Source organism: Candoia aspera, chromosome 6 (genome assembly GCF_035149785.1).
Source record: "Candoia aspera isolate rCanAsp1 chromosome 6, rCanAsp1.hap2, whole genome shotgun sequence".
NCBI classification, from domain to species: domain Eukaryota; kingdom Metazoa; phylum Chordata; class Lepidosauria; order Squamata; family Boidae; genus Candoia; species Candoia aspera.
The window spans coordinates 6,600,649-6,621,280 of record NC_086158.1 but is presented as its reverse complement, the minus strand read 5'-3'; the positions used below and the strand labels follow the sequence as shown (position 1 = coordinate 6,621,280).

The 20,632-nt window shown below is 45.0% G+C and overlaps 1 protein-coding gene across 1 annotated transcript in view; it reads right to left on the bottom strand.

Moving 5' to 3' along the window:
• Window positions 1–473: 473 nt before the first annotated feature.
• PSMD2 (proteasome 26S subunit ubiquitin receptor, non-ATPase 2) overlaps window positions 474–20,632 on the bottom strand; it is a 30,007-nt gene continuing 9,848 nt past the window's right edge. The window contains exons 7-21 of the mRNA XM_063306359.1: window positions 19,765–19,909; window positions 17,301–17,361; window positions 15,666–15,812; window positions 14,021–14,127; window positions 12,669–12,796; window positions 12,501–12,588; window positions 11,168–11,330; window positions 9,252–9,353; window positions 8,876–9,021; window positions 7,296–7,379; window positions 5,245–5,413; window positions 4,143–4,237; window positions 2,029–2,155; window positions 877–995; window positions 474–698 (exon numbers count right to left, since the gene is read on the bottom strand). Of these exons, the coding sequence (XP_063162429.1) occupies window positions 516–698; window positions 877–995; window positions 2,029–2,155; window positions 4,143–4,237; window positions 5,245–5,413; window positions 7,296–7,379; window positions 8,876–9,021; window positions 9,252–9,353; window positions 11,168–11,330; window positions 12,501–12,588; window positions 12,669–12,796; window positions 14,021–14,127; window positions 15,666–15,812; window positions 17,301–17,361; window positions 19,765–19,909 (1,864 nt within the window). The 3' untranslated portion in view covers window positions 474–515. The remainder of the gene's footprint in view (window positions 699–876; window positions 996–2,028; window positions 2,156–4,142; window positions 4,238–5,244; window positions 5,414–7,295; window positions 7,380–8,875; window positions 9,022–9,251; window positions 9,354–11,167; window positions 11,331–12,500; window positions 12,589–12,668; window positions 12,797–14,020; window positions 14,128–15,665; window positions 15,813–17,300; window positions 17,362–19,764; window positions 19,910–20,632) is intronic.

Here is a 20,632-nt window from a genome sequence, read left to right as displayed (position 1 = left end):
AAGGATAAATAGTCTTGGCTCCTTCAAAATCTCTTCCTACAACTTGGCTTCTAGACCTGATCATCCCCACTGCCCTTCCCTGAACTTCTGCCCACTTGCCTGAATCCTTCTTAAGATGTGGTGCCCAGAGCTGAGCAGTGTAGCCAAGGAGGGCTCTGCTGAAAGCAGAATCAAGCAGAACTACTCATTCTGTATATATTCATCCAATCAAATAAGCTAAAAAACCATGTTCAGCTTACAGAGGGATAGCCATCTCAGTCTTCTGCAGAGACCCAAGGAAGTCTACAGGCAACCCCATTCAAGGGTTTAAGGCCCAACTCATTTAAACTTTACCTTCCCGACCCCTTCAGCCAAGATAAGAGCACTCCCATCCGATTGTTACCCTTCTAGTTCTAAAACAAAAAGCCAGTCTTATTTCTGAAGCCAGTTTATTTTCCTCAAACAAACACTTTTTGTAACAAAAAACGAAGAGAGAACCATCCCCCCCTCAACCCCCATCCCAATCCCCAGGCAATTCAGACATCATAGTTGGGATTCTTACGCAGGATTACAAAGCCTTCCAGGATGGGCGTGACTGGTATGTGCTCTTCGGTGGCCAGCTCTGCCCGCTCGCCATGTGCCAGCAGCACCGGTGTAGTGTGGGTCTGGAAGCCGGTGATTGTCTTAGGCTTCCCAGCTTGGCCCACCACATCCACCGCCTGCAGGGAGGGGCCAGGCATTAGTGTTGGCAAAATGTTCAGACGGCCGCCACCCAGTCCAAAACTAAGGCCCCGCAACAGGCACAAAATACTGAGGAAGTCCAGGACCCCCAAGTGTCCCTGGGACCCTCTCCACCCTAACTATCCCTGCCCGGTCGCTCCTTTTGAGACCACTCACCTGCCCCACTCTCACAGACACTGGCAGGGGTCGCAGCTCCTCATCAAAAGTCACAAGCATGCGTGGCTGCATGGCAGCCACAAGGCCATAGAGCACATAGTGGGACTTCCCAAGGATGACTAGAAGGAAAAAGAGGACAAGCCAAAGCTTGAGGAGACTGGACCAAAACGGAGGTGCTTTCTCCATATGACTACCATATTCTGTTCATTTGAGAGGAGAATAACATGGCTCATCTGATGGACCTGGACTGGGGAAAACAGTTTCAAGTCCCCACTCTACTTGGCTGTCTTTCGGTTGTTTTCTCTTAGGCTAATCCTCCTCACAATGTTGCTGCTGTTGAGGTTAAATTGGGAGTGATCCACTCTGTAAGCCACCCTGAGCTCCCAGGGGAAAGGGGGATAGAAATACAATAACTAAAAGAAATATCACTGGACGACACCTAACTTCTTGCTTAGATACTATGCCATAAACACAGATGGGTTCCGCCACACACACTTTTCCCAGGAAGGGGCATAGAAGTAAAAGAGAGACTGATCTCTCAGATGCTACAGTTTCTGTGTTTTGCCCAGAGGCAGTGCTTTTCCCATCTGGCACAAAGCGATGGGGCTGTAGCCAAGCATCTCTGACCAAGCCCAGATGTCTGGCTCAAACACACTGAAAGGGTCACCTTAAAGTATGGGACTACTTAGATCAACAACTATTAACAACATGCTCTCTAGGATCTCAAGTAGGGTTCTTGCCTGGCTATTTATAAAACCAGCCAACCAACCTAGAATCTGTTTCAGGGGTAGGGATGGGGTGGGGGAGGAAGACTGAAACTAGGTGCTGCAAGGCTCTTCCCTCTCACTGCAGCCTTCCCCAACCTGATATTCTCCCAAAGTGGCAGGCTCGGTTAAGCATGGCAACCTTGTCCCTTGTGGAGCTAGAGAAAAGGTGTTCCAGAGCTGGCAGCAAGAAGTTCTCTTGCCTGGGATACGCAGCGAGCCCTATGATGGTGGCAGCATTAGCCAACCATTGCAACTGAGATTGTAAATCTTGAGTTCACGCAATCTTGCCAAAGCTCCCCTCCCTGCCCGCACTGGGAGGGAGACCTTTAACGATGGTGCCTGCTTCTACCAGCAAGCACCCAGAGAATCCAAGAAGGATACTTACTGTTTCGCACATCCAGGAAAGAGACCAGCACAGTCAAGAGGCCAGCCACAGCCACCTGGCTCATGAGCTGCCGGTCACTGTGGTAAGGGCAGAGGGTAAGTGTTCCTTTCCCAAGGTGTGTCAGACCCTGCAAAGCAAAATAAAAACAGGATGTTGGTAAAGCACCTTCCCAAGCTTGAATCAAGCAACAGCTTGTCATCTCTAACTCCGCAGGGACTGAACAGACCAAGAGGCTGCCTACTGTAAGAGCCGGGGAGAAGCTGTGCCTGTTGCACCCGATTCATAACCAGGGCTGAGCTTCTCAGCTTCCTCCCGTTGCTGTCAGTTATTCAGTGTTGTTGTTTATTCGTTCAGTCGCTTCCGACTCTTCATGACTTCATGGACCAGCCCACACCAGAGCTTCCTGTCGGCCATCGCCATTAATTGGTACAGTTATTCAGTACTGTACCAATTAATGAACAGCCAAGAGAGGGGGCTTTGAACTTCCTTGCTCAGAGCTTCATCCTGAGTCAGAAGCATGAGATGGGTGGCTATACTGAATGAATGAATGAATGAATGAATGAATGAATGAATGAATGAATGAATGATCGATCCAGCCCAGGGGTTACTCAGGACTTAGAGCAATCAGCACCCTCCTCTCCCACCAAGTTTTCTCAACAGAGAAAGGAGCAAAGAGATTAAAGTATCATCACTTCCCCAGAACAACCAAAGATTCAAATCCTCTTTCTACCTCAGGATCTTCTGATTGTCCTTTTGTACACATTTCCCATCCTGAGATCCATTTAACCTGGACTGTGAGCTCAGCCTGATTCCTTGCAAGACCTCTGGATGAAAAACTCAGAGGACATGGTGGGGCTAAACAGTTTCAGAGCAGATGCCCTAGGGCTTGAGAGCTCCTTGTTCCTTTCCATCCCCAGAAGAAGTACATTAAATTAAAAATAAAGTCTAAACTTATAGGAGCTTCATTTATAAAAAATTGTAGAAGGTACTAATTTATACAAATTGCAGATTACCAAATGTAGAACATGTTGCTATGGTTGTTATGATTTCTACTTACTAAGTCTATTGCGCATTAAGCCATATGCGCTTAGGCTTAACGTGACTTTCAAAGCCAGGTTGTGGCAGACAGCCTCACCCACAATCTAAACCATGGCTTGTTTTAGGTTTACTTAGCTAACCTCTGGACCAGCATGTAATCCAACTGGGGAGGGAGAAAGGGGGAGAGACCTATGGTCAATTCCCCCTTTTGGCCACTGGATGTAGAGTCCAATGGCAAGAATGGTCTTCAAGCAAAATCATTTGCTTTATTTCATTTTCTACCTTCTACATGCACAAAGGAATTACAGCAGTGTTTCTCAACCTTGGCAATTTTAAGATGGGTGGGAGTTGAAGTCCACCCATCTTAAAGTTGCCAAGGTTGAGAAACACTGAATTACAGTAATAATTAGCCTTCCCCCCACAGCATGCAATAGCTCTAACCATAATCAGATCAACTTGTGTCAGTCTTTTTGTGGTTATCCAGAGAAAAAGAAAAAGAAAATGGAGCTGATCTCTAGTTACCTGCTGTGAAACTGACTGGGGTATCAGCTGGAGAAGAGGAGGATTTGCAAAACAACTGCTAGCAGCAGTTTGCTGTGCAGTCTCAGGCATCAGCCAGGGTAAGCCTCTCAGGTGCAGTTTGTTTGTTTGTTTTCTATCCTGCCTTTATTTTTATAAATAACTCAAGGCGGGGAACATACCTAATACTCCTTCTTCCTCCTATTTTCCCCGTAACAACAACCCTGTGAGGTGGGTTGGGCTGAGAGAGAAGGACTGGCCCAAGGTCACCCAGCCAGCTTTCATGCTTAAGGCGGGACTAGAACTCTCCTACCACGCCTGATTGGCTCTTGGGCTGAGAGAGAGGGACTGGCCCAAGGTCACCCAGCCGGCCTTCATGCCTAAGGTGGGACTACAACTCTCAGTCTCCTGGTTTCTAGCTGAGCTTAGTGTTAGAGGTGAATGCTGAACTTTCAGCATAGCCAAATAATAAGCATACTCATTTTTCTGTGTATTTCCCCCAAGCTTAATGATGCCCCAAGCTGCTTCCTGGGGCAGAGCTTAGCCGGCACTATTACCTGAGCCAATCGCACCATGAAAAGGTTGTTGGGATCCTTAGCATGATACTGTGCCAGCTGCCTCAGCATTGCAGCCAGACGAGCGTTGTTGGTACCTATGGATACAGACAGAAGGGATCAAGCAAGCAACAAAACGATTTCTGGAAAAGCAGAGCCCCTGTTCCATGTTCAGTGAGGCCTGCCTCCGCCACAAAACACATGCAGATAAACCTGTTGAGAGTGTAATCCATCAGAAATATCCAGAAATCTTCAGCTTGGGCATTGGGTTTTAAATCATGCTAAAAGGAGAATAATCACTGAAGTGAATGGATCCACCAGGTATTTATGGTATGTTTCTAATGCATGTGCTCTCCGTGGGAAAGATTCCATGTTCTATCCCGACAAACAACTTTAGGCAGTGCTAGGAAAGGCTCTTCCTCAAGACCCAGAGAGCCAGCGCCAATGAGGGTTGCGTAGAGAATATTAAGTGCATGAGTAATTTGAAATGGCATGGGGTAGCTTTCCATACCACAAATCCCTAAGTCTCTAAGTGCCACAAAGCTGTTTTTGCTACAGCAGACTAGCTTTACTACCACTACACAAGAGCCAAAAAGGGGAAGATCTAGAAACCAACACAAGTCAGGTTCCCATTGCAAATCTACTCTGACCAAATACTGCTGCACATCCAGCTGAGTTCACACAGCACTGAATTCACCCTTTTGTTGGGTTCTCATACCCTGAACCATAAACTAACCAAATGGCATGTATTTGCATAATACACCAATTCTCCCCACCAATCAAACAAGGTTAACACTAACCACATTTAGCATATTGTGCACATGCAAACGCTAAATTTTGAACCCTCCAGGTTAAATGGGTTGGGTGAACCACAGCCAGATCTCTAGTCTCCACTCCCGTTTGCAGTTCAGTAGTTCTCTTTCCTCCGTGCCCACGGGTAAGATCTTCCCTCTTCTCTTTCCACTGCCTTTTCCTGAAAATGCCTCACACCGGGTACATCAATTTTATGCCAGGTGGCTCTTTGGGATACATTTAATAATGCCAGCGGTAGGGATTTCCAATCACCTATAGTGCCCTCCCTTCACAATTCCCTGGACGGGCTTACCGCTGCCCACCATGCCCATGGCGAAGATAGAGTTGTAGGACACCTCGGGGTCAGCATCATGGGAAAACTTGCTGAGCGTGTCAAGGATATTGAGGCGAGGGTTGGAAACAGAGATGAGAGCCAGAGCTAACGGAACAGCTCGCCGAAGAGTCGGTTCCCCGTATCGCAGCTGCAGAAGAAGAGGGCTGTTAAGGCATCAAGGTGTTCCGCTGCAGAGCACTGCAGTCTCTAATCCTACCCACAGCAACACGTCACGGACAAAAATAAGCCCTTTGATCATAACTGTGCAGGTAAGAACAGAAATCAAAATGGGCGGAAATGGGCGGTAATAAAAACATGACAAACAAACAAACAAATAAATAAATTAAATTAAAAATGTCCCCAGAGATCATCTGCTAGTTAAAGGAGTAACAGGAAGTAACTAAATTCACATTTTCTGGAGTCAAATTCATACTGCCTTGCAGGCCATGAAATGGTTTCACAGAGAAGATAGATTGCAACCCCCACCTAGATTACTGAAAGAATAAAGGCTGAAATTAGCTGTTTTAAAGTTCAATGTTTTTACAGTTTCAGACTGCAACCTTTTTTGCTCCTAAATTCACATAAATTTATTTAGATTAACTGGTCTTCTCTTTCCCTTCTCTCTCACCTTCCTCAACAGCTGGGTATATATGTAACTTTTTTTTCCAGGACTATTACTCCACTCAGTGAAATGGAATGTATATCACAAATACCTACATAGAATAAATTTGTTGATCTTTAACCCTATTGATTTTGGAGGGAAAACATCGTGCAATAATTTTCAGTTGTCTTTCTCACACTGCATTATATTACCATATGAATTTCATCCCCTGTATTATTTATACAACTCTTCCCAGCTATACACTTCCACTTGTACAAATAACATCAAAGCAGCAAACAGCATTGATAGTGACCAACATCTGTTTGGAGACAGCACTAAAAAAAGGAGGTCTTTAAGATGCCACAAGAAAAATGGTTGGTTTTCAGGCAAAGGACTAACATGGTTACCCTTCAAATTGTTGTGTGGCAGTTGAGGGAGGGAGTATGCAAGGGCATACAAATTTGATTCAGAGAACAAAATATAAAAGAGTAGCAAATCATTATTTCCTGGTCTGATGTTGCCCTCTCTTTTTCGTAGTATAGCAGATGAAGATCACCCATCAAGCAATGTGAAGGATCACACAAGTGCAAATTCTGGGATTTGCACATAATACTGAAAGGGAGCAGATTAAATTTTAACTCTGCTCCCACTCTCTTGGCACACCAACTTCCTCCAAAGATAAATATTTAAAGCAGCTAAGTTGCAATAAGAAGACACACAGCCTTGCTTAGACAGCTAATTTCTATCCCAGAGGGAAATTCCAGGAATCTGATCTTGACTGTACTACTGAAACATGGCAGATTTTAAATCTAGAAGCTCTCCCTGTATCTCCTTGCTACACTAAGGGTTGCCACAGACAGCAGTGAAGAGAACGGAGGAGTGTAAGTGCTCCACAAACACATCCCTTGGCATGATTTAAGTGATTAGTTCTGCTCAAGTTTTGAAGCTAGCTAATCACCATTTCGGAGTTAGAGTCGAAAGCCATATTAGTTTGTAACTCCTTTTCTGAGTTCACACAATACCCTGAATCATAAACTAGCCAAAGGCTGGGTTTGCATACGACCCAAAAGGTCTAACTGGTTAAAATGAGCCCAGCTTAGCAGGTTGCATGAATGCAGCTGCGACATCCTTCACCCGGCTGCTGCAGTCTCTTCTGCAAGTCCAGTGCTGACCTATGAAACTATCTGCACCAATTTCCAAGCTGACTCATCTTTGAAGGCAGACATCCTTGTTTGGCTTTCTCAGCCATTACCGAGTACAATTATCACAAACAGACCGAGCAAGGAAGCACACCAGTGCTTTGCCCTTCCAGCTCAAGTAATGACATAGTCAGCAAACACAGCGCAATCCCAACACACGCAAGGCCCTGAGGCTCATATCTTTGTTGCCCCTGTTCCACATGGCAAGAGCACATTTCTGTGGTACTCACCAGATGACCAAAGGTACGTAGAGCCATCTCTGCCCCGATCTCCTCACCCATTGCAATGAGTGCAATCCCCAGCACGGCCACTCCCTGCAGCAGGAGAGACCTCATTTGAAACCACAGGACCTCATAACGTAACAGCTAAATAGGACTTTTCTGGCCCAATCTGCTCAGGCAAGACAAACATAAAGCTACAGTCAGGTTTTGTTCTAGAAGGAGAGTGGAGAAAAAAGCAGATTTACTTAACTGAGTGTAAGCCAAAACTCAGCTTGCGGACAATCCACTGCCTTCCTTCAGCTTTAACCAGGGTTCTGTTTCTTATGTAACTCGAATGTGCAAGCACCAAATTTGGAATAGGGCACAATTTCCATTTCTCACAGTTGGGCCGAGCCTAATGAATTTTAGCTACTCAGGGCAAGATGGCTGCGGAGTGTTTCTACTGATATCTGGATGAGGTTTCAGTACCTCGTCTGTCTCTCTGCTATCGTCATAACTAGCAGAAGAAGAAACAATTGTGCAAAACAAGACTGAAAGAGTAACTGGACAGCACCACCCCCATTGTTCCTATTATTTTGGAAGAAGGTTCCATTCAGAGCAGTGTTTGGGAGCTGAAGACCACACGTCTTAAAGTCGCCACGGTTGAGCCACTGATTTAGAAGGTCCAGATCTGAGTCTGTGGAACACTCTTGTTGGAAACTGTGGAGGGAGTTTCAAGGAGAGGAGAGAGTGATGAGCCAAACGGACCCAACTGCCTAATATTCCGTGGAGTCTCAAAACATGGTGATATTTTCCAGTCAATTCAGACTGGGAAACTTTGTGTACTTGGATACCACCACCTCTTCAATCATACGCAAGAATGCTTCTGCCCAGCCCACTCTCTGGCTCACCACAAATTAAAACATGCATATGCCTGCACACACAGACACATATACAGGTAGTCCTCACTTACTGACTGCCTTGTTCAGTGACCATTTGAAGTTGCTGAAAAAATAACTTTACGACCATTGCAGCATCCCTCTGCATCCCTCCGATCTCTCTGCTCTGTGAGGGGGGTGAATGTCAGGCACAGGAGAGATTACCTACAGAAATCACTTGGTGGGGCTCTTCTCTCTTCTGGGCGGGGCAAGGGGAGAAGAGGAGCTGTGGTTGGCACATGGGAGGAGGAGGAGGGCAGGGAAGCGCCGGAGCGACATATTAATCAACATTAATTCCCTTCTTGTTAATTATCCAGTGTCAGGCTAACCATTCCAAAGGACTGGGGAATGGTTAGGTGGCAAACAAAAGCCAAAGGTGTGAAACTGATTAGTCTTGTCAGTTTCAAGCCAGGAAGACAGTTGCCATCACTGATTTCCCACTTAGCCTCGGCTTTGATTAGGGATGGGGTTGCAGTCCCAACTGTGGTCACTAAACAAAGATTACCTGTATGCATCTGGGCTTATGGACTAAAAACCAGAAGAGAACAGTTCAGTTTTTGTGCTGTTAACTGAATACTACATCACCTTTTAGCGTCTGTCTAGCTATCTTAAAATACAAATTACAAGAAGAAACTGACAAAACTTTATTTTTTCATATCAGGCACCACCTACCTGATGAGCCCCCATGTCAGCCGAATTTTCTTTTTTCTCCTTGTCCTTCTTGTCCTTCTTCTCTTTTTCCTCCTCCTTCTCTTTGGAATCAAAATGCTCGCTGCAGATATGAAGAAGCTGCTGCACCTTCAGCACATTCCCAGATCCTGGGGGAACACCACGGACTTGTGTGACTGAATTCCTGTTGCATGTTTAACAGGATTGTATTTTCTGGATTCATACAGCACGCTATGCTATGAAAACCCCCACCAAAATGAATGTGCTGTGCAGATGCAGTTGGAAGAGCTTCACCTGACTTGACTGTGTTGTGTGAACACAGCTCAGGAAGAAAACAGGACAGGAATCTCCCAACACCCCATTCCCACCCCAGACTGACCTGCGTAGGCACAGATGTCCACAAGGGTGTTGGCAAAGCTACGGAAAGGTTCAGACACAACCTGCAGGGCAGCCAGGATTGCTTCAATGGCCTCACCCTTTCCTGTAAGAATTGGGTACAAAAATAATTCAGCATCCATGCAACTGACTGATGTGATACCTAGACAGCCTGAAAGGGAAAGACTTCTACATCCTTGCCTGGCAGAGGTCAATAAAATCAGCAAAGAGCCTCACGAGAACACAGAGGCTTCAGATGACATGAGCATCCATGGCTAACACAGAATCTGGCCCGCAAAATCTGATGCAGTAAGAAAACTGTGATTCTTAGAGAACATCACTGAACTTGAGACACTCCCCCCACCCAATTTTTTTTATTTTCATATTGATCTTTCTGATATACTATTGTCTTTCTCCTTTTTGACCCTGACTCTCCTGCTCCCCATGCTTGGAATAGAACAGATTCCTCATTAGAGGTCTGAAGTCACTGATTTCAAAGACATGGTCCTAAACACACCTATTTGTGCTGCAAAGGATTGTGGGAAGCAAGTCACAATGTCCCTGCTTTTTTGCTAGCTGTGAATCAAGCTTGTACAGGTAGTCCTCGCTTAACAACCACAATTGGGACCGGAATTTAGGTCGGTAAGCAAATCTGGACCCGATTTTGCAACCAAAATGATTTTGCAACCATTTTGACCATGAATCACATGGTCATTAAGCAAACCACATGGTCATTAAGCAAATCATGCAGTTCCCTATTGATTTTGCTTATTGGATGCCGGCTAGGAAGATTGAAAATGGCAATCATGTGACTACAGGGACACCGCAACCGTTGTAAATACACAACAGTTGCCAAGTGCCCGAATCTCAGTCACGTGAACACGTGGACACTGCAATGGTTGTAAGTATGAGGAACTGTTGTAAGTTGGTTTTTTCAGTGCAGTTGTAACTCTGGATGGTTGCTAAATGACAGTTGTTAAGCGAGGACTACCTGTATACAAAAAACTCTTGTTTTTCAATTCAGTGAAGGAGCTGAGGATAGGAGCTAAAGAGTACGGGACGTGTGTGTGAATGAGAAAGAGTGTTAACATGAAATATCTCACTGATGGTTCTGATCCCAAGTGAAGTGCTGTTTCTTAATGCGGGTTTGTGTGAGAAAGATGGCAGGATGCTACTGAAATAAGGAGCCTGAAAGCCCTCTTGTATCAGGGCAAGATTGCTCATGGGTCTTTTGCTCCTGCCCAAAAAAAAGACACTCCCAAGGGGAAGAGAAGGAGAATGTCTGAAAGCATTTCAGAAAAAAAAAAAAGAAAAAAATTACATTGAAAAGCAGATTATTTAAATTAGCAGTAGGAGATAACAAATAATCCTAATACAAAATTAATGAAAAGCAATTTACAAAGAAGCTCTACGTTGAACAGTAGATATGAGTAAAAAGAACAGGGTCTGGCGAAGACAGGAATGCAGTTTTACAAGAGAGAAAAGTCCAACCAGTAAGCTCTGCGCTGCCTGGCTGGGGCTGCCCAATCTCTGCCTCTCCCCTTGATTCTCCTCTCTGGCTGCCCCCCACCGCCACCCCTGACCTAAAAGACCAGGAGAGGCACTCTTAACAATTAGCCATCTTGGCTAATAAGGAAGAAGCTAAGCAAGAAAAACATCCATTTCGAACTGCCGCTCCTGGATATAAAGTAGGTATGCTTTCCCTGCTGGAAAACAGTATACAGTGTTCTTTTCCATTTCCTCCACACTTCAGCAAGGATGCTCCTGTTTGGAGCCGAGAGGGGGAAAAAAGGAAGAATTACCACTCCTCCATGGACAATTATGATGTACCTATAATTAGCACCGAAGGGCAATTCTAACACCTCCCCCTGACAGAGACCCTTTTTGACATCCATGGACTACCCCAGGGAGCGCACTTACCCAGATGGTTCAGGCCCAGGCCAAGAGGTAGCCATCTGGCATAGGTGTCCTTCAGCTCCGTCTCAGACTTCTCCATAATTGTTTGGAGGATGGTGGAGGTGACATCTCCATTGCAGGAGCCCACTGCAATGATTCCGCAGGCCAGGGCTGTCACACCAGCCACCTGGAGAGAGAGCGCTCAGTTCACATCATCACCCTCATAAATGTCTTAGGGGAAACCACAGAGGGGGGGAAAAGTCATCAGGCAGAGCCTTGCAAGAAAAGGCTACTTCGTGCAAGCTAGAGCACCCGACACTCTCTGCTCGGCTGTGGAACACCAGGGGATAGGGATGCCTTGAAATGTATCCTCTTTCCCAGTCACAGTGGCTATTCGGTGCCTTTCTGGGCAGGTCTGAATGCAACTGTTGGAATTCTTTTCTTTTCATGGGAGTGAGCAAATAGTTCAGATTTCATAATCCAGCTGTGTGCTTGAACTAACCAGTGCTGATGGGACTTGAAAGGTGGGGTGGGGCGGGGCAGGCACACCCAAGCATACCAAGGGCCTCTGTCTTCCTTCAAAATCTCACCGTTGTGCACTGTTGCCATTGCTGCTAAATACAGTGCTGTGCTTTATGGTGGAGATGAGTGGCAAAAAACATCGGCATTTCAGCCTCTCTTCGTATTTCACAAAGTTTTTCTAAAATGTGCAAATGGTTTTTGTCCATGGAATCTCAAAGCAGCCTCTTCCCAGATGTGCATGTTCAAGAAATCTCCACACTGCACTATTCTCCATGATGATTGCCAAAATCACTCTTTCCAAGTGACAGAACCGAATACAAAACTGATCCACAGTGATCAGATTTCCCTACCTTTTGAATCCCGGGCATCTTTCTAAGAGTTCTGTTAACCTCTAACTTGGATTGACTCTAAATGGATGATCTTAGAAAGACAATCAGTATGAATTCACCCGTTGTCTGCCTTATTTGGAAGTTCCACTAGCAGAACATTAGATCTTTATTGGGGTGGGGGAGAGAGATATTTTAGGACTGTGTTTCTCAACCTTGTCATCTTTAAGATGGGTGGACTTCAACTCCCAGAATTCCCCAGCCAGCATTCTGGGAGTTGAAGTCCACCCATCTTAACATTGACAAGGTTAAGAAACACTGTTTCAGGATATTTCAGACATTTGGGAAGGATTAGGATATGCCCAGTTTTGCAACCAGTTGCCCTCAGCACTTTTTATGAAAAAGCCCCACTAAGGTGGAGCTCAAGGATCTCCAATGGTGTGTCCTCACCCCATTCCTACAACAGATCTCTGAGACAGTCTTGAGAGCCTGGGACTCTTCTCCCTTACCTCCATGCTGGATTTGGAATCACCCATAACAGGAAGCAGCAAGGTCAGGACATCTTCTCGGTTGGACCCTGCATAGGCCAGTCCCAGCCTGCAAGAGAACACAAAATGATTTGAAGGGCCTACCCTGTGCTGCATGAGGAAGAAACGGCGGACTGGGCAGATCCTTACCCAAAGATGGCACCAATTCGCATGGTATTGCTGTTGTGAAGGATGTAGTCTGAGAGCAGCGCAAGGGCTGGGTCGCATTCATTCCTCACACCAGAGTTCACAATGCCACAAGCCAGAAGAGCTCCTGACTGGAGGAAAGACAGGGAAGACAGACACGGTCCAGAACATAGGATACAGCAAGAGGTATCTCGTGATGAACAAGCCCTGAATGAAAAGTGTTCAGTCATGAATGGGAGAGGACCGATAGCAGGAAGGGCGAGCTACAGCGCTTCTCATATCCGTATGAAGCAGGAAGAAAAAGGTGATTCCAGTTCGGACAAAGGTCCGGAGGGACGCTGACAGAAGAGCCATCTTCGATGTCTCCAGTGGGGCAGGAGGCAGCACAGAGAGGGAAAACAGCTCAGAGCCCAAGCATGTATACGTGGCCAAACATTTCAGATTCAGTCCCTGCATCTCAGCAAAAGGTTAGGAAATGTGGACAATGCCTTCCCTAGAATATGCCAGAAGGCGGTCAGAATGGAGGTTTCCAACAGGGCTTTTAATTTAGGGTGGACAGTGGGGGGAGTTGGGTATTTGGGCATTTGGCTATGGAATCAGGTTAGGGTTATGTGGTTCTGAAGTCTTATTTTTTGGTAAACTGCAGGAGGCCTTGAGGAATCTACAGTATACAGTCTAAGCGCTGCTATTAAGCAGGGTAATAGACAAGAGCCAGCTTGGTGACGTGAGTTCTAGTCCCGCCGTGGGCACAAAGCCAGCTGGGCGACCTTGGGCCAGTCACTTTCTCCCAGCCCTAGGAAGGAGGCAATGCCAAACCACTTCCGAAAAACCTTGCCAAGAAAACTGCAGGGACAATAAATTAACAAACAAACAGGCACGTGATCTCCTGAAACCCTGGAGACTTCTTGCCAGTCAGCACAGCATAAACTGGTAGATGGAGAAGTAGTTTATGTAAGCATAAAGCAACTTCCTGGTTATTATTCAACTATGGCCCAACTGCCTCAACGGATGGCACACCTGGCTGACCTTGGAAGTTAAGCAGGATTTAGGCAGGAGAGGGCAGCTGGGGATTTCAGGGCTGTGGACCAGATTGGGAACTTGGAAAAACATTCTAGACCAAGGGGACGGGAAACTGCTTTGCGTCCATGCAGCTTTCTTGGCAGTGTTATAGAAACATTTCCCCACCAACCTTCTTCCAGAATGTTTTCTCCAAGTCCCCAACCTAGCCCACAGCCCTGAAACACCCAGGTCCTCCCTGTCTAAATCCTGCTCTACAGGAGGTGAGCCCAACTCAAGCTAATGTTTACCCTTGCAGGGTTAGACTGCCCCACACGGAAGCATTCAGGTCAGGTCACCTTGATGTAGTCTTCTGAGGAATACAGGTACTTGTCGATCTGTGTAAGGCCCCCATCCACATCCCACAACAGGATCATCCCCAGCGAGGCTGCGGCGCTCAGCATCCCTGCAGAATAAACAGAGCTCCTAAGAGTGGAGTCAAACCCTGGATCGGGAGAATGCCAGCCCGTTCACAACCTACGGCTATTTTGATTAATTTATGGCTTATTCACTGGCAGTATTAATCAATAATGAAGGACCTGAAATCTTGCATGCATCTACCCCCATCTACTCACAATGTGTTGGGAGGTAGTTACTCAATTTAAAAATAATTAAAAAGAGTTCAAATCAGGAAAATTGTACGTTGAAGAAAAAAGAACAGTGTATTCAAACAAATCTTCAAAGAAAAGCTGACGACAAACTATTCCAGTAATATAAAAATAAATTCTTGTTTTAAGGACATTGTCAACGGGTCCATTTCCATGAAACCCTCCAGGGTATTACTTTGATCAAATCTGCAACGTTACAAATTTCCATCTAATTTCAATTTCCAGTGCTCTTCCAGAAAAGTTTTACCAATGGCAGTTTCCAGTATAGCCACTACTATAAATATGAATAAACTCTTTTCTTCTACTCAATAGAGTAAGACTGCTCTACAGTGAAAAACGGGCCAAAGTGTCATCTTTCTACATGTAAACGCTGGAAGTCTATGTTCAGGAGTAAGTCCATCGAAGAAGGCATGAAATTGCTCTGGCAAAGTTTGTCACTAGGCTCCAGCTTCAATGTTGATAGTGACAAGAAGCAATCCCTCCTGCTCCTTTCTGGGAGACAGGAATGTTAAAGGTCAGAGAAACTTTCCGGTCAAGGATATGGCTTCAGTTTTAAGCCCAGATGCTCCCAGAACGAAGTGCCGTTCGATGAGCTGTGATGGAATCCAACCCCCTTGCATCCGCAATGGCACAGCCCATGCGATCTATGAGTGGACTGGATTTCAAGCATCAAGCAGAGAAGGGAAGGCAACTATGCAAAGGCCTTGGAAAGAAAACGACACAGTACTCCACTCGCTTTTGCTCTGCTCATTCCCAATGCAAGCCTCCCCCCCGCCAAAGCCCAAAAGCAGAAAAGGAAAAAAGTTCTCGCTACCAGTAAAATAAAAGGCAGTTTTAGTCAAACTTCGAGGCAAACCCGACTCTTGATGGCTTTAAGGACCCATCCGTGCAGTTTTCTTGGCAGCACTACAGAAATGGCTTGTCAGTGCTTTCTGCCAGAATACTGGCTTCCCAGTTCTGGGGTTTCCTGGCGATTTACCATCCAGGTACTAATTAGGCCTGATCCTGCTTAATTTCTGAGCTCAGGCAAAATCAACCAGGTTCTGCCACCTGCTGAGTCACGCCAGTGAATTTCCAGTATCCTAGAACAGTGTTTCGCAACCCACACTGGCTGGGGAATTCTGGGAGTTGAAGTCCACACATCTTCCAGTTGCCAAGGTTGAGAAAGACTGTTCTAGAAGGTGGAACACAGAAGCAGAGTTCTCAATTCTACCCAATAATATATTCAGTGCCTGAGAGCATCTCTTGGGAGTGCAAAACCCCCCACTCTGGAGCAAACTGTCTCCACCTTATCCCTGCCCCCCCACCCAGATCTTGGGTTTTTGTCCCCCCTCACCGTGATCCTTGTTTTTGTAGAGCCACTTGTTGCCGTCGTCTGTCAGCAGCTTGTCCTGGCCAAAAGCAGCGTTCACAAAACCGTTCACAAAGGAGGAAGCCAAATTCATGCGGGCTGAATCCACTTGCGAACCACTACCCCCAAACCCTGAGGGAGCAGAGAGTACAAGGATGAGTGGGTTGCTCCTGCCTCAGATCGGAACTGTGAAACATCTGCGCCACAAAGGAGATCGTTTTTAACAGAGGTGGTCCGCAAGAAGCTGCAACTTCACCAAGACTCCAGCCACCGAAACAACTACACCGTCAGTGGCAGCTTGCTTGGTAGAGAAAGTTGCATGGATTTTGTGATGAGCAAACCATGGAAAAATGGAACACAGGGGGCTGACCTAGAGTGAAACAGAATGCCTAGTTTCCAAATTCTTGGGGGCCTCTCCATTCCTCAGATAATGGCTCAGAGGCAGAAGAATGTCCCCCAATGGAAACATGGCACTATCTAATCTTAAAGAGATTCTAACTATAGAGCATATTACCTCTGAACTTGACTCTGTAATGAGTTGCGCTTGGGACTAACTTTAAAAACAGTTCAGAATGGACCTGCTCTGCCTTTTTTTCCAGAGCGCTCATTCATTCTCCTCTAAAAGACGCCCTCAAATTGAGCTTCACTCCAGTTGACCCTCTCCGTGCAGTTTTCTTGACAGCTTTATGGAACTGGCTTGCTATTCGTATTGAAAATCTACCTCCAGGACCAAAGTCAAATGTTCGTTTTGTTCTTTGAAGCCCATCTAAGCCAGGAGCCCAGAATAACTTCGGGAAGGCCTTCTCCTGTAAATAATGTTCCACTACATCCCTGTCATGGAGAAGATCTATCTATGTGGACACGGGGAGTAGAAAACAACTTGATGGTACATAATCAATCGATCGATCAATCAATCGATCAATAAATCACATCTCTGTGAGTTCTGATAGCTGTGAAGATATTAATCCAAATGCCACTTCATTCATTTTAACCCCAAACTATAGTCATCACACAGCAAGAATGAAATGTTCCAAGTAACAAAAGTAACTTTCAAGTAGTGCAGTAAGAGTCTTTTGTATATACAGATGCATTTTTTCACAAAAAATAATCTCTACTAAGAATGGTTCTTTTCAATGATGGCATTAAAGTTGTGAAACTCTGGGCTGGAAAAAAACCTATCAGATCGATTCTTCTGAAAACAGAAATATGCGTATGTCACAAGCCCTTTTGTGGCCATTCCCTGTTTAAAGAACTAAACTTTCTGGTTCAAACAACTATAGATATATTCCACAGCAATCAAAACTGCAAATTTACAGTTTTCCACTCCATGGCAAAATGGAGAGAATCAGAATGGGATTCAAGAATTTGGGGGAGAGGGACACACTTAATGAGTAACAAAAAGGTCAGCTACACGTAAGTTTGCAAAAGAGAATTCAAACTGAACTGGGCCATTAGATCTGAAGAAGCATCGTTATGTAGTTAGAACGGTTTGTTATCTAAGCTGCAAATTAAAGCCAAACAGTGTAAGTCAGACTGATGACAGGAGTTATAACCACCCAAGATATCTCACCAACTTTCTAGTGACCCCTGAGTCAGCACCATTTTAAGCTGAGCACTTACGGTTATTTTCTAGATGCGTTTTGTAAATATCATCTGGCACCTTGGGCTCCATGATGTCCAGCTGGAAGCAAAAGGAAGGGTTATCTTCCCTGTCGTATGTATAGAACAAGCCTTCACCTGACTGCTGAATTAACCCACTGTTCATGTTTAAAACATCCACGGAATTATGAAATGACCAAAGGTGTGCTTCACGATACTCTAAGTCACAAAAAAAATCTGAAATCAAGGTTAATGCCATTCAAACATAATATGGTGAGCGCACTCACCTGCTGGAGATGCATAAATAAATCAGCAGTAAAGTAATAAATAAGCCCCAGTGTCACTTAGGTAGGGGGACCTAAAATTCATCTAATTGATCTCCCATGTCCCCTGTCACCCCAAATCAAAGTTTCAACTTGATTTTCCAAGGTGTCAACACCCCACATCCAGTCACTTTGGGGGAAATGCAAGATCCTTAGCTTGCCTATGACTCCCCAGGACACCACAGCAGATCATTTTAAATCCATGGTTTGCAAGAAGGCTTTGGACAGCAGTGAACTGGGCCTATTTTAGAGCAGTCTTTCTCAGCCTTGGCAACTTGAAGATGTCTGGACTACAACTTCCATGCTGGCTGGGGAATGCTGGGAGTTGAAATCCACACATCTTCAAGTTGCCAAGGTTGAGAAACACTGCTTTAGAGTTTTTGCGTTACTCAATTCTCAAGTAATTGCCCACTACTTTTCAACCACTGCAGTTAGGGAGAGCTTGGGGAGACTGGGAAAAAGAAAGTTTTGAGGGCTGTAAGTAGCACAGGTCTCAGCTTCCCTGCAGTATCTCATGAATGCCCAAATCAAAGAAAAGATTTACTGAAAACTGAAGATCATTTTTTGTTTTTTGCTCTCACTGAACACAGATGCCCTGCTGAGCATTACTGTTCATGAGAAATGGTGGAACAGGACGACTCTGAAATGTTATGAGCTTGAAATAAATTTTTCAAGTTAGACCAGGTTGTTCTGACCTTGCCAGAAATATTTTGAGCTCAGCCTGGCTGTTTCACACTTGGAACACTTCTGGCAATCCTGGAATGTTGCAGGAACGTTCCAGGTGGGATCAGAACAGCTCTTCCAAGGGCTCTCTGCAAATCCTGTTTTACCCACAACTGAACCCTAGAAGTGGGGAAGGGCGTTGGCAATCTCTTGAGATTCCATGTTTACAGTAAATTATCCAGATAGCATTTTACCAAGCCAAATAAGCAGCCTTTACTTTTAGAGGAGGTGGGAGCAGGGAAATAGTTCATAACTAGACAAGCACTTCATTTCAAAGAGATATACTGAAGCACGCACCAGTGTTTAGTTCGGACTGCACGGTAGCCACAATTGCTTCAGCACAAGGCGACTTCCATTTCAAAAGTTTTTATTACGTATATAGTTCCTGAGCACTTTGGTTCCAAAAATTAAATGACAGCATACCCAGCTTTATTATGTCTCCTAGCTTAAATGCTAAAAGTCTTTGCTGGCTAACAATGAAATATACAGAATTACATATGTTTAGAATTGCAATCTTTAAGCTTCATTCTATCCAGACAAACTTCAGTGTAACGTGTTTGGCTGAATGGTTTATATTATGCACAGGTTTTAACCTCTAGACTTCTTTTTACAATTTGTTAAATGTTTCCAGATTGCTTACAGCCTGTATTATTATTAATACTATTACCTAAATTTGTATGCCACCATGTCATTCAATAACCTAGCTGTTTACAACAAGATAGATTTTAGTAAACATCCATGCTAAAACGACAAAAAAAGCACAGTAAAACTGATAACAGTCGAAAAACCTTCCATACCTGAAAAACTGTTAAAATTCATCCTTGCCCGAAATTAAGAGCAGTAAAAACTTTTCTGCAATTGTTCAATCTGGCTTAAAGTCAAGGATGTATTACAGGCAGTCCTCGTTTAGTGATCACAACTGGGACCGCCAACTTGGTCATGAAGCAAAGCAGTTGCTAAGTGAAACCATGACTGTGCTTACAATCTTATTTCAGCTTTCTTTTGCTTTACAGACCTGCGAAGGTCATAAAGGCAAGGATTGGTCGTAATGTTACTTTTCCATCACTGTCATAACTGCGAGGCAGTCACTAAATGAGGACTGCCTGTATTATTCCTTAACCTTTGACCCTCTTTTCAAAAACACAGTGGCCATTGTAAAAAAAATCTATCAGGAAATACACTGACAGTATCAGCAGGCTTCATTCTCAGGGCTTGTTTGCAATAGGAAATGGCAGTAAGATGCAATGGGATGTGGGTCAAGAGGTATAAGCCAGATTGCTTTGAAAACCATTCTCGGGAATCTACTTATTTGTCACTCAGTCCACATTTATCCCTTGTCTTGTTCTACATAGACCTTCTGCAAGTCACCACATGCTGCTCTCTTTTCAAGATTCAAAATCCTATTAGGAAAAAACTTGTGGTAGTGTGAGAGAACTTACTTCCCTGGCCAAGGCCAGAAAGTTGCTATTGAGCTGGACATTAGACATGATCTCTGTGAGATCCTCATACTCTTCTACATCCTCACTTAGCTCCAGAAAGACACCATGGCGACCCAGCATGAAGGCCATTTGTTTCTGAACCACTCTGCAAAAAAGAGCCAGCAAACCAAAAATATTAGCAATACGTGCAAGATGATGATGAAGAAATGCATTTACTAAATCTCAGCATTATCCTGTTGGTGGCCGTCCATGTTTTTTTAAAAAGCTACAGAGCAAATGTTTTGCAAGCATAACAGCATCCCCCCAGAGATGGCACCCACTCTCCTGCGGTTCCAAAAAGCAGAAGGACTTTCTCCAGGCACTGAAATCTGACACTTGGTTGCTAGCTAAGAGAGACAATGTTTCTTTTGAAAACGGTCTGGCGTGGGTGGAACACCACCTTTATGTGCCTGAAACTTTAAGGGCTGATGTTTTGCAGCGTTCCCATGATGATAAACTTGCTGGACGCTTTGCTTTTGTCAAAACCTTGCATTTGGTTCGCCGTCAATTTTGGTGGCCAACCTTAAGACGTGATGTAAAAGACTATGTTGCTTCCTGTCCTGTCTGCGCCATGTCCAAACGAAAAGGGGGGAAACCACAGGGGCTTCTACAGCCAGTGGCCAGCCCGCCCCGCCCCTGGGACAAGATTTCTATGGATTTCATTGTGGACCTACCTCCCAGTCAGAAGAAAACTGTCATTTGGGTTGTAAAGGATTTTTTCTCTAAACAAGCTCATTTCATTCCATGTGCATCCATCCCGTCAGGCCCACAATTAGCATGCCTATTTCTCCACCACATCTACCGCCTCCACGGTAGCCCCTCCTGTTTA